Below are 14,670 nucleotides of genomic sequence, written 5' to 3'. Positions count from 1 at the left end.
ACCTTTTCCCAACTGACCTTCATTTGCCAAATGTTAAACCTAAAATGGATATACATATACATTTTGTAGATGGGGTTGCTGATTTACAAAAGAAATAGAGCATGTTCAGTTTGCAAAAAATACCAAATCATGAACAAAAGAAAATAGGATGCACTGTAAAATCCTTCTATTGGAGTCCATTAAGGGATACAGAAAGTCTTTCATCTTTGAGTTATACTACCACCTACAGGGGAAATGGACAAAAAAAAAACTGTAGGCTAGCCCAAGATAACCCTTCATACTACCACCAAGTCTGTTAACCACTTCAGCCCCGGAAGATTTTACCTACTTCCTGACCAGAGCACTTTTTGCGATTCGGCACTGCGTCGCTTTAACTGACAATTGCGCGGTCGTGCGACGTTGCACCCAAACAAAATTGACGTCCTTTTTTTTCCCACAAATTGAGCTTTCTTTTGGTGGTATTTAATCGCCTCTGCGGTTTTTATTTTTTGCGCTATAAACAAAAAAGTGCAACAATTTTGAAAAACATGCAATATTTTTTACTTTTTGCTATAATAAATATCCCCCCAAAAAATATAAAAAAACATTTTTTTTCCTCAGTTTAGGCTAATACGTATTCTTTTACATATTTTTGGTAAAAAAAAAAACGCAATAAGCATATATTGATTGGTTTGCGCAAAAGTTATAGCGTCTACAATATAGGGGATAGTTTTATGGCTTTTTTATTATTAATTTTTTTTTACTAGTAATGGCGGCAATCTGCAGGACTGCAACCTTATGGCGGACACGTCGGACCATTTTGACACATTTTTGGGACCATTGGCATTTTTACAGCGATCAATGCTATAAAATTGCATTGATTACTGTGAAAATGTCACTGGCAGTGAAGGGGTTAACCACTAGGGGGCAGTGAAGGGGTTAAGTGTGTCCTAGTACCTGTTCTAACTGAAGGGGGAGGGGACTGTGCAGGGGAGATGACAGATCGTTTGTTCATAGTCTGTATGAACAAACGATCTGTTTGTTCTCCCCTCAGAGAACCAGAAACTGTGTATTTCTACACACACAGATCCCGGTTCTCGGCATGCCCCGAGCAATCGCGGGAGCCCGGTGGTATTTGCGACTGCCGGGCACTGGCATCGGCTCCATGGGCGAGCAGGGGGCGCGCGCCTCCGGCGTAGCGCACGCGCCCCCAGTAACCTTCTATGGTACCGACATACCATGACGCCGATTTGAGCAGCCGAGCTATGCACCCTAAATGGACTTCAAGAAAATGATTTTACAGTGAGTACAAATATCCTATTTTCTAACTTGTCCATTGAGAAACACAGAAAGTCTTTTGCCTTCAAGACATCCAAAAGCAATACAAGTAAAGGGGTGGACAACACAGCAAACAAATGCTAACAGACCCAAGAAAACAGAGAATCAGGGAATGCTTGAAGCACAAAAAGCAATTTTAAGGATCTTAAAGCGGGGTTCCACCCAAATTTTTAACATTATCTCTATGCATTCTCTTCCTTGCCTAGATGCTGACATGCTGTGTAAAAAAATTTAAATCGCCGTAATTACCCTTTTTTTTCTAATCTTCTTAGCACTTCCTGGTTTTCCTCCCATGGGAGTAGGCGTGTTTCTAGCCTCTCCCAGACCTCCCACAGTCCCCTGGGAGCTAGTCTCAGGCTTCCCAGTATGTATTGTGCAACAGCGTCATCACAACATCTCGGTGAATTCTGGGAGCACAGCATTCACCGCATCCAGGAAATACATGCTTGTGGGCTTCAAATGCCCACAATGAAGATGGAAACCGCCTTCAGTGAATTTTATAAGTTATTCTTTACAACGAAATCGGACACAGGCGGTTTTATTACACAGAACATGTGAGTAGATAATCATGAGAAGAAAAGTTTGTGAATGAACTCCAAAAAAAAAAAACGATAGATAGGTGGACCCCCGCTTTAAGCTCATGAGGCCACCAAGTCCGCCTAGTAGAACTTAGAGAATGTGTGAACGGAAGATAAGGTGTACTTGGAAATCTGAGAAACAGTTGCTTGACGCTGAAAAGCCCAAGAAGCAGTAACAGATCTAGTACAGTGTACCTTGACAGTAATGGGTGGAACTTGATACTTGAGACCATAAGTTTGAATGATAGTCTGTCTACGCCACCTAGTTATAGCGAAAAGAAAAAAACGATGTACCCATATGCAGACCACCTGGGATGCCAAAATTGTAATTAGTCTTTCTGAAAGAAGCAGTGTGGCTGAGAGATAGACTCTCACAGCCCAAACCTGATCTGGAAAAATTTTGTTTTAGTGAACCAGACCTGGACAGAGGGATAAAAAAAATGTCTTTGTTGAAGTGAAAGGCAGAAATGACTTTAGGCAAGAAGAAAGTTCTAGGCCTCAACACCACATTATTCATATGCAAAACCTGAAAAGATTCCTTGCAGGATAGGCCCACCAGTTCACACACTTGCCTCCAGATGTGATGGCAACACCTTGTTGATGAGAGTAGAAAGAGGAACATCTTTAATGGTTTCAAACAGCAGTTTCTGAAGTGCAGAGAGAACAAGATTCAGGTCTAACTGAGTCACAGGGTACAACATGAGGAGCCATGTGGAAGACTCCCTGTACAAAGACCAATAGCTGAGAGGCCAACGATCTCTGGAAGCTGAAAAATAACAATGCTGAGAGCCAAACGGTAATCCAGACACAGCTGCAGCAAGGAGAGGATTCATACCATGTAGGAACATGTAGAATGGAAGTAAATGAGGTTAAGTTGTGCAAACTTCAATCATCCAATTATGTGCAAACAAAAATTAGGGCTTTTGCACTCACCTTAAAATCCTTCTGCTGGTGGTCTGACTGTATATAAAGACTGTATAAATTGCAATCCCAGTATCACCATAGACATCTACTGATAATTTTACACAATGCTTACATGTACCCTATCACTGTACTTCAAACCAAACTATATTAAAATTAGTAATTCCATATGTGTGCATCCAATCAGAATCCAGTGGGCAAGAGGGACCCCAGAAGATCCAACAAAGGGAGGCTTCTTCAGAGCATTCAAGTACAGTACTCATTTCAGCAATTCACCATATAAGAGGGCTAAGAAGCCTGTATCACTGTGCCACATATCAGTGGCTCTTCTGGATGTGGCAACCCAAATAAGTCATATAGGAACTAATCCTTAGTGTACCCTCACTGCTCAAAGAGACTGTTATATGTAAAAATATTCAAGGTCTAATAAATCTCATCCAGTGACACTTATAGTTCCCTCATTGCATATAAAGATGTTTGCAAATGCACCCTTCTATTCCAGCTCTTCACACAAAATGTCCTCTTCAATATAGATTTTTTTTTCCTTGCACAATTGGGTATTCTTTGCAAAGTGAGTTTTCACATTGTTTCACCTTATACACTCAGATAAGTGAAAATTCACTTTGAACATGCTTTACTCCTTTAGAAAACTGGGGCAATTGTGCTATACAGTATGTTTGCATGCACAGGATCCTAATGGCTTGATAGAATCATCGTGTACAGTAATGCACAGTATCCTATTGGCTTGATAGAATAATTTCTGACACAGTGTAGTGTACCACTCTGCTATAATACTAACAACCTGTGCTCATTCAGTGACACTCAATGTATAATTAATTTGAATAGTAAAAATGTCCTAATTTGAATGCAGCATATATTATTTTGTTATACTGTATTATTGTGTTAGTAATAGTTACACATGTAACAGGTCACTGCAGAAATCTAAAGTTGGAAGACATACAACCCATACTTAGAGTATTTCTTTAATTCATCTGAAGTGTCATCCACCATGTCACTCTGCTTTGCCTCATGTGCCATGGCCCGGTATAATTTACAGGCAATTACCGCCTTCACCATGGCTTCTTCCCCAAGTTGCCAGAAGAACTTGGCCATATTCTGTCTCTTCATCAGTACTGCCCAAACCAAGAGGTCATTGTAGGGATACACAAAGCCACCTAATTCATTTTCTTCAGGCGAGGGTGGGTCATCTTTTGGCCTCTTCTTTGATTTCTGTGTTCCAGTGGTCTTCTCCTTTTTATAAAACATTTCATAATTTAGAAACTGTACAGTGTAAGAATATAATACAGGTTGTTCATATGGAAAAGGAATTTAGAACAAAAAACAAATTAATGAATGAACCAAAAGAAAAAAAGTGTAATGCATAAGTATAATATAGATATAATTATGTAATTACACATTTTTTTAGGAAACACGCCTCATGTCTAGATTCATAGTGACAGCCTTAGTTAGGACATGCACATTTGTTTCTACTACCATCAAAAATGTTTAACACTCAGACTAGGTTCATACTGTAGCAGGTCCAGGAACACGTGTAAATCGCAGGAGTTCTACAAACCCACAGGCAAAATGTGCTGCTCTTCTGCAGACAGGCAGGTGTGCCATTAATGCTGCGATTTCTGGTGGCTGCATTTGAAAAAAAAAAAGGGTCAGGGACTTTTTCCCTGCTTTTCCAGCAGATACAGCAGCCCATTCAAACTACGGTTCAAGAGGGCAGCACAGTGGTTAAGTGGTTAGTACTTTTACATAGTAGCACTGGGTTCATTGGTTTGAATCCCAACCACAGTACTACTTGCCTGGAGTTTGTATATTCTCTCTTTGCCTACATGGGCTTCCTCTGGGTACTCCCAATGCCTCCCACACTTCAAAGACATGCTGATGGGTAAATTGGCCCTAGTATGTGTATCTATGAATGTGAGTTATGGACCTTAGATTGTAAGCTCCTTGAGGGCAGGGACTGATGTGAATGTACAATATATGTGTAATAGCTGTGTAAATTTATAGTGCTATATCAGTACCGGTAATAAATTAAAAAAGGTACATGAAGCACCTTGGCACAGTTTCTGTTTAAGATTTATTTCACAGCCTATTGCCCAATTTCGATTACTATCTGATTAAAGCTATTTTTCTAGTTTATCTTTATCTGTTAAACTATTATATAAACTGCAATAAAAGTGAAACTGTTTCTTAGCAGTCTACTTAACCCTAATGCTTCATGAGTTATGACTAATCTTACATTTATGATTATTGCACAGAAGAAACTGACTTCATAACTTATATAGCTTTCCTTGAAGAGTTCACTATAACCTAGTCATCTGAAAAAACTTTTTATTAGGATTATTCAGCAGATTTTTATATAATATTTAAAAAATGAACTAATAATTTGCTGAATATTTACACCTTTATAGGAAAAGAGTCATTCATACAATGATATATAAATTAAATTGACATGATTCTACAGGCAGGACTTTGAGTAACTGCACTTTTATAAAACTAGAAAAATCACTGTAGTGACTTCCCATCAGGAATATCTTACAATATCCCAGAGGTATAACTAGAACCTTCAGGGCCCCAGTGCAAGAAACCATAAAGAAACCATAAAAGCCCCCCTGGCGCCCCCCCCCCCCCCCCCCATTCCATCTGAGTCCTGGGCTTCCAGTTCTGGGAGGGCGTCCATTGACATCCTCCCAGAAGCCTGCCTCCCACATGCCCCCTGGGACACAGCTGATCACAGATCACGGTAAAGGGCCAATCACAGCGGCCCTTTACCATGTGACCAGCTGATCACATGTAAACAGACTTGCTGGGTTATCAGCAGTCCTTTCCTCCCACACTATGTCTGTGTGTGAAAAGGAGAGCCTTTAACTGGAAAGACTGTCAGTACATTGTTTACAATGGTAATTAGGGCACTGATCTTCAGTGCTCAAAATATCAGTGCTGTCCCATCAGTGCTGCCTATCAGTGCCACCTATCAGTGGTCATCAATGCCACCTATCAGTGCTCATCAATGCCGCCTATCAGTGCTACCCATCAGTGCCGCCTATTAGTGCTAATCAAAGTAGCCTATCAGTGCCATCTATTAGTGCTCATCAATGCCACCTTTCAGTGCCCATCTGTGTCGCCTATCAGTGCTGCTAATCAGTGACACCTATCAGTGCTCATCAATGCCACCTATCAGTGCCCATCAGTGCTGCCTATCAGTGCTCATCAATTCTGCCTATCAGTGCCCATCAGTGCTGTCTATCAGGGCCACCTATCGGTGCTCATCAATGTCGCTCATCAGTGCCCATCTGTGCCACCTATCAATACCCCCTCAGCAGGACTCTGAGCTGAGAGTTTCTCTCTCATACAGCCCAGAGCCTACACTGACAGTTCCCCCTTCCTCCTCTGTCTCACGTATGGGAGAGGATAGAGCCAATCTGCTCCTTCTCCTCCCGCCCTTCTCCTCTTGCATGCACTGCGGGAAGTGTGAAAGCCAGAAGCTGAATGATCAAATTCAGTTGCTTAGCTTCATATTTTCCACAGTGAACCCAGAAGGAGAGGGGTGGGAGGAGAAGGAGCAGGTCAGCTCTCTCCTCCCCCATCTGCAAGGGAGGGCGGATGAGGAACTGTCAGTGCAGGCTCTGGGCTGTATGAGAGAGACACTCTCAGCTCAGAGCCCTGCTGCAAGCAACCCCGCTGGGGCCCCCCGACAGTGGCGGGATGCCAGGGCCCAGTTGCAAGTGCGTTCTTTGTGACCCTGGTAATTCCACCACTACAATGTCCCCTTTTTCTGATATTGAATCTAACTTCTATGTATTAAATGTGGCCAAGAACTGTATCAGTGTCGCTTGACACGTAATGTGGTCCATGAATCCATTTAGGGCTATGTATTGATAGACTGGAGTTGATCTGTCCACTTGGGGAATTTAAGGAATGGACCAGATAATTGGATCCATCTTTTCAGCAATTGAATAATATATTCACATAATGTTATAATGGTTCAATATACTAGCCTTGGGATGAGGTGTCATTGGATGGATTGGGTTTTTATTATTGTTAGGGCTTCACCAGTCATTGATTTACTACTGATTTTTATTTTGCATGTTGAGCTGGGTCAGGTATTAAAAGAACCTATGTGAGTTATTATGGTGGTTTATTGTAAACTGGTGATATCGGTTACTAGATGTGGTTTTAGTGTTTTAACTTGCATTGTTTGTAACCATAATTAGGGGATATCCTATTTCAGGGATTTATCAGGGGTATGTATGGTGTTTTAAGTTATACTTCCACCTACAGTAGGATTGGACACTGGCAAATAGAAAAGAAAAACCTGTATGCAAGCCAAGGATAGCCTCTCCTACTTTCAGAATGCCACAGTTTTTTTTGGCAAATCAGAACAGAGAGCATGATCATAAACACAGACCTGTGCCCCTCAATGAACTCCAGGAAAAGGATTTTAAAATAGTACAACAATCCACTTTTCTATCTTGTTCACACTGCATTGAAAGACATTCACCTTTGGAATGTCGAAAAGCAGTCCAACCGATGGGTGAGCAACACAAAAAACAAACACTAGCAGACCCAAGAAAACGACAGAAAATTGGTGCTAATAAAATAGATTAGTCTTTTCCAAAAAAAAAGACATCCATCATCCTAGGACACTACATACGAAAAACAAAGTATGCTGGTAGTAGCAGGGGTTATCCTGGGTTGGACTACTGTTTTGTGTCTGTAAATGTCCAATCCTCCTGTAGACGATAGCGTAAACCCAAATTTTAATGATGTCCTGTGTCCTTTAACAGCCCATACCCATCAGAAAAAATGACTAAAAGTACAAATATGCAACATTTACAGTAGATTACACTGTTTTCCTGTTGTTAAAATATTTCTACTTCAGGACAAAAATGCACCTATGACAGATCAATACCTATGCTGCTAATAAACTGGTCAAAACTATAAGCAAATTTTCAATGTTTTGGTCATGCGTGCAGATAAATTAATATCAATCCAGGCCAATGTACTACTTTTCATACACAATTACAAGCGCCTACATAGGAAACAATATCAGGTTTCTGTTTCACAGTAACATTGCTGTATTGTTCCAAAGGAGGGTCAGATTTGAATGTGCAACTTCATAATAAAAATGTCCTTAATTGTTAAGGCAATACAGGTCTCTTCAGGTACTTGAAATGTTTAGTAAGTTGCTAAGGGATTACATAAATGTATAAATAAATTCTAGCTTTAATGTTTATGTTACAGTTCCTGCTCTAAATTCCTACGCACATAAGCAATCCTGTATGTGCACTAGGCAGATTAGAAACCTGACTCTAGCAGAAGGTTTTCAATTAAACTGGATATAAAACTTGGAAGGATCACCTTGCGTTTATAAGGCTGGGCTGTTCGGAAGAACTGGGAATGTAAGGTATTCTCAGGTGATGGAAGCTTGCTGTTCATCTGGCTGTTTTGGTTTATCGAGAGGTGAGATAGGCTCCGTACAAGACTGGTAGTAGAATAGTGGGTGGTTCTCTAACAAAAATATACAAAGAAACAAATTCAAAACTTGGCTTTTTTATATGCATTAAAGTGGTAGTAAACTTTAGGAGAAAAAAAAAAAGCTTCCCCCTGCAAGTCCCATCTGCTAGTATGAAAGACTTACCTTAAAACTAGGCCCTCCAGCAGCGAGCTAACACCACTGACCACCACTGGTTTCAGTCTTCACCCAGGCTTCCTTCCAGGTTTGCAGATGTCAACCCTTTAAATGGCCGAATTGTGATGACGCCACACCCACACATGCACACAGGAGTCACAGCTGCGGCACAGACATCTGAAGGGATGGCATACTCAGTATTCCGTCCCTTGAGAGAGTGGTGATGATGCGCCAGTGACATCACCGGCTGAAGAAACAGTGAATATCCTAGGAGATATTCGCTGCACCTACAGGTAAGCTTTGTTATAAGCTTACTTGTAGATACAAGTCACCAAGCGGTGTTTACTGCCATTTTAACAAAGTGTATTAAAGTCTTACTAAACCCACAACAGTAAAATCAGTCTGTATATGCAGTAAAGCATGCTTGTTATACTCACTGTAGAACCTAATGGGTTAATCCTCTGCATTGTTTAAAATCACTGTTTGATCCTGTCTTCTCTGATCCTCCCCTCCTTCCACTGTCCTCAATTCATCTCCTAATAGAACAGAACCTAGAGGACTTTTTATCTTGGGAGGGTGCATGTGATCAGCACAGAGCCAATCAGCACTGTCCAGCCAGAGAGTCAGGGGTCCTGCAGCCTCATTGGACAGTCAAAGGAGAATGAAAACTCTTCCTACAAGCTTTAACCAGAGACTGATGGAAGTCACAAGACTGCTATATACTGCTGATTAAAAAAAAGGTATTTAGCCATTTATATTTGCTAAAATAATTGCATTTCCATGGTCTGTGTACTGTGGGAGACAAGATATAGTGAATGCAGGGTCCTGGGTTTAGTAACACTTTAAAATGTATTTAAAGCAGCTTAGCATCCCACAATTTTTTCTGAACAGTAGTGTATCTGCAGTCTGATCTTGAAATATATTTTTGTAACATTGGGAAACCCAATAAAACTTACCTAGATACAACATTAGAGGAAATCTCTCTACATTAGTTGTAAACAGAATTCACATGTTAGACAGCTGTCACAGAAAAAGATTTCCTCACTTCTTACTCTGGTGACAACTGTGAAATTTTGGATTTACCATAATTCTCTGTCTCAGAGACATTGGTTACTGGGAAATATAGAGGGGTAAATCATACCAGCGAGGATACAGACAGCAATAAAATGTTGATAGGCAAACTAATGCTGCGTGCACACGAGTGGACTTTTTGACGGACTAGGTCCGGCAGTCTTTCCGACGGACTTTGCAGCGTAGCTCCGCCGGACTTTCAAATGAACGGACTTGCCTACACACGATCACACCAAAGTCCGACGGATTCGTACGTGATGACGTACGACCGGACTAAAATAAGGAAGTTGATAGCCAGTAGCCAATAGCTGCCCTAGCGTCGGTTTTAGTCCGTCGGACTAGCATACAGACAAGCGGATTTTTCGACCGGACTCAAGTCCGTCGGAAAGATTTGAAACATGTTTTATTTCTAGGTCCGTCTGACTTTTGGGAAAAAAAAGTCAGCTGGAGCCCACACACGATCGAATTGTCCGACGGAGTCCAGTCCATCGGACCAAGTCTGCCGGAAAGTCTGCTCGTGTGTACATGGCATAAGCCTTCCCCACTTAATCCAAAACTGAAAAAGGTGCCTTTACATACATTTTAACCACAGAGAAAAATATTCTTATCCTTAGTGAGAGCTAACAATAGTCATTAAAAATAAAGATAATTCATAGTAGCAATGTATGCATATTCCTCTACAAATAGAGGAATAACCATGCATTCTGAAAACCAAGTAGTTGTGTGACTATATCTTAGTAGAACAAAATGGAATAACACAACTAAATAGGTCTACTAAAAGTTAGGGAGTAAATTTACCTTGTGGTTTCTGTAAAGACTATTATACAGCACTCGAAAACTCTTTCTTGTGTAACTACTCCGATACGCTCCACCAATCAGATATTCAATGACCAATCCTATATCAATAAGTGTTATTTTGTAGTCTAAAGCAAGATGACTCTGTTAAAAAATGTAAATGTTTATATTACAAAACAAAGAACCTGTATCTAGGGTATTAATATACAAGTATTTAATATGAGATCACACATGCATTATCATCCACAGCAATCCAGTTTTAGCTCAGTTTAGTTTAGTTCAGTTTTTTTCAAATTGCAAGATGATTTCTGAATGGTTGCTATTGGAAACTTACCAATGATCACATAGCAACCTGTTTTTGTTTGTTTTTTTTGTTTGTTTGTTTTTTTGGACAATATCGAGTTGCAGTAAATAAAAACAGTATTTACATTATCCTTTTCATTTCATAGAAAACAGTGACAAAGTCCCTTTAACTAAATTTAGTTTAGCAAATGAAGCTGCTGTATGTCGAAGGATTCCACAGGAGATTAGGATGACACTGTATTACATCTCCAAATGGATTAACAAAGACTGACAGTAACAGTATTCATGTTAAAATAAATAAATAATGTCATAATTATATCATTAAAGATCAAAAGCAGAGTCAATGGCTAAAAGTCTAATACAACTAATGTGCCACATGGATAAGAGAATTATCTGACATTATGCACAAATTTTGAAACTTCAGTATTATAATTGCTTGTCAACAGTGAATATATTAACATATTAGAAATTAGACTTCCTTTGCATGTAAATGGAAAAAAATAATACGGTTTTTGTACTTACATTAAAATCTTTTTCTTTGAGTCCATTGAGGGACACAGGAATATTCAAAAACAGTCGGGTTGTACTGCCACCAACAGTAGGTTGGGACACTGGCAAACAGAAAAATTGTAAGCGAGACCCAGTATATTCCCTCTTCTAGATAAGATAAGGGAATACTTTATTGTCATTGTATACACAACAAAATGTATTGCCAGCATGTGTCACAAGTTGACACAAAGCAATACACAGGACCAGCAACAACACAGAGAGGTGGGACCTATGCCCCTCAATGGACTTGAAGAAAAAGATATTTTGGTGAGTACAAAAATCTAATTTTCTTTTTAGTCCATTGAGGGACAATTCAGAGACAGCTGAGATGTCCAAAAGCAGTCCAACCAAGAAGTGGGCAACAGCCACTGACAGACCCAAGGTATTGGACACTGTCTAGAACACAGAGGTACATGATGAAACATCTAAGACAGATGAGGAGAACCCTAGCAAGACAGAGGAACTGCCATGACCAAGGGGAAACTCCAGAAGATCTAACTAGTGTTCCAGAGCTGGACAGACATGCCACAACCAATGGGTATGAAACCACATAAGGAACATCAGCACAAGGATGTGAGAATCTACCAAGAATCCACCAAAAACAGGCACAACAATATGACCGAAAAAGGAGAAACTAACAACTAGCCATACTCAACAGATACTTAACAGATAAAAAAGACTACTGGGAACACATCCCAGAAGGGAGAGTTCCACACTGAAAACAAGGAACAAAGGAAAAGAACTGCTGGTCTACAAGAGCATGTCAATGCCTTACATTCCTAAACCTTTGAATTCAGGAAAAGGGGGTTCCATGATAAGAGTAGTGAGTGCATTGGCTGGGCCAACAATCATGCACTGATATGGTTAAAAAAAAACGTGAAAGCTCTCACAACATGGTATCCTAACAAATTGGCAAATAACCTTGGCTGAAAACCCCCAAGGGTACCCCTCTCAAGGTAAGACTGACTGCAGAGGGAGAAGGGTAAACAAAACACTTGCACAATAGTAGGCAGGAATGAGGACATACTGCAATCCAGAATGGTGCATGGGACACCAGATAAACATCAGGATGAGCAGGCAACCATCTGCTTAACATCTGTAGGTTTCTCTGGAACTGAAAGAGGAATCTCTAAAAACCTGCCTTACCTTGATCCAGAAAAAAACATGGTCCTAAAAAGCATCAGGCCTGTCCCAGTTCAGCGAAGCACCCACAGCTGAGGAGTGAGGGGCAAGAATATTAGCTGCAGTTTTTTGTGGTAAATTAGGGGCCTCGACTTATACTCGAGTATATACGGTACCTGATTAGGAGTAGGCTTGAGAATACTCTGGAGACACTTCCTCAATGGGATGCACTTTAGTCAGAGTAGCATAACCTATTTCCAAGTGAGCACATTTAACTAAGGCTTTCAGATAAACTTAATCTCCAGGGGGTACAAGCAGCAGGATCCTTGCATATTCTGCCTACTGACAATCCAGAGGCATGCAGGGCCATCCAGCCTTGTACATTTCCTGCCTTGCAGTAGATGAACACCCAGATGCAGAATTCTACTTTCTCCATGTGAAGACAACCAGTAAAGAAGAAGAAGATGGCGAACTCTAGCCTCAAAGGAGGACAATGTTGTTAAAAGTTGCATGCTCTGTGTCAACCCACAAGAGGCATTTGACCTGTTACAGGGAAGGCTCCTAGAACAGACAGGTGAAAGCCCATCAACACGTAAGTTATGTCCAATGGAGATAAGTCTGAATACTGAGTCATAAAATTATCCCTCGAAGAAGTGGGAACTGTATGTTCTGTGGAACCAGGTTGAAGCCCCAGATATGGTGACATACCAGCAAGCGGCAATTTTACAAGGCGAGTCAAGAAACCATCTAATTTACCCCAAGAGACTGACAAGAAGTGCCAGGAAACTCTTGTTCCAGAGAGACCATCTGGATGTCTCACCCAAATCCAAGCTGTCAGACATAGAAGGGAAGGCTGAAAAGGACTGAGAGTCAACAGGAAAAAGAAGGACTACATTGGAAGAGTGTTCCTTCTGCACCCTAGCAACTCAAAAGGGGAAGGAGGGAGAATTTTCCTGACAGATGAAAAATTATTTTCCTGACAATACCCCACAATAAATAGACTTCTTAGTAACCTCGTCTGATGGTAAGCCACAGATACCAATGCTAACAAATGGACACCTGACTCAGAGAACTGACTCAGTATCTGAGCACAAGCAGATAGGAAGTCCAAAGTAAAAATGGAGGTCACTGTGGACACAGGGGAAATCTCAGCCGCATTCAATGGAGTTCAACAGTTATACTGAGACAAGGGTGATCTTAGGCAATAGGGCTCCTGGTCCCAAATTCTGGATTCTGGAGGTCTTCAGGGGATACCAGGTAACCTCCAGAACCACTAGAAGAGTCACTTGTTGTATGTCTTAGCACACAGGGATAAACAAACCAAACATCAAGCAAGATGTTTCAACAAATCTCTTCTAAACTCTGAAAAGATGTGTAATTTTGTTCTAATCACAAGCCAGTCTTTCATGGACATAGCATAGCCTGGTAAGTTACTCCACTACCATTGCTTTAAGCAATATGGTCTGGTGACTGACCAAAGCACAGAGGTTATCACTATCCTCCTGGCACCAAACTCTGATTGTCAGCACTGTACAATGTAATAAAAACTGACTCACACTGCTGACACTGTTCTCTTAGTCCTGTAGACAGCAGAGTGCTGCAGTGTAGTTGATTGCACAAAACAAAGTTTTAACTTTTTACACAAGCAGTATTTAAAAAAAAAGCGAACACACTTTTTTGCAGACATTTTCAAACCCTTTTATATGTGATGGCTTTAATATTAAAACAAAACATGGCTAGAGTACAGTAAATAAATACAGTAACTATGAATACCTAATTTGAATTTATGAAATATGTTACCTGTTTTGCATCTCCAACAAGATGATACAAGAGCAGATTGGTTTGTCCTTGTTTCTGTAATGTAAAGAAAAGAAAAAATGTTGAATGAGAAACGTTATTGCTTAATTACCATATATACTCGAGTATAAGTCGAATTTTTCAGCCCTTTTTTTTTGGGCTGAAAGTGCCCCCCTCGACTTAGACCGAGTTACCGCCGTCTGTCTGCGTGATCAGCATGTCATGCAGGCAGACGGCGGCCAGCGTGTGATAATACTGTTCGGAGGCTATTCCAGCTTTCAAAAGCCACGCCTCCTGCTCGTCTGTGATAGGCTGAACACTCCATTTCCCAGCAGTCAGTGTACAGCCTATCACGGACATTCTCTCATCCTCGTCCGTGGTATGAGAATGAAAGAATGTCTGTGATAGGCTGACCGCTGACTGCTGAGTGTTCTGCCTATCACAGACGAGGAGGAGGTGCAGCCTTTAAACAGTGGAATGGCGGCCAAAGTGTATTATCACACGCTGGTCGGAGGACACAGGACACAGGTAGGCTGCACAGGGACACAGAACACAGGACACATGCACACA

The 14,670-nt window shown here is 40.8% G+C and overlaps 1 protein-coding gene across 1 annotated transcript in view; it reads right to left on the bottom strand.

The window, feature by feature from the left end:
* TRPM6 (transient receptor potential cation channel subfamily M member 6) overlaps positions 1-14,670 on the bottom strand; it is a 318,859-nt gene that overhangs the window by 202,820 nt on the left and 101,369 nt on the right. The window contains exons 13-16 of the mRNA XM_073634261.1: positions 14,104-14,157; positions 10,333-10,473; positions 8,193-8,342; positions 3,787-4,067 (exon numbers count right to left, since the gene is read on the bottom strand). Of these exons, the coding sequence (XP_073490362.1) occupies positions 3,787-4,067; positions 8,193-8,342; positions 10,333-10,473; positions 14,104-14,157 (626 nt within the window). The remainder of the gene's footprint in view (positions 1-3,786; positions 4,068-8,192; positions 8,343-10,332; positions 10,474-14,103; positions 14,158-14,670) is intronic.

The sequence above is a fragment of the Aquarana catesbeiana genome, linkage group LG01 (assembly GCF_042186555.1).
Source record: "Aquarana catesbeiana isolate 2022-GZ linkage group LG01, ASM4218655v1, whole genome shotgun sequence".
Lineage (NCBI taxonomy): Eukaryota > Metazoa > Chordata > Amphibia > Anura > Ranidae > Aquarana > Aquarana catesbeiana.
The sequence above is the reverse complement of the archived record's forward strand: the minus strand, read 5'-3'. Positions and strand labels throughout refer to the sequence as shown.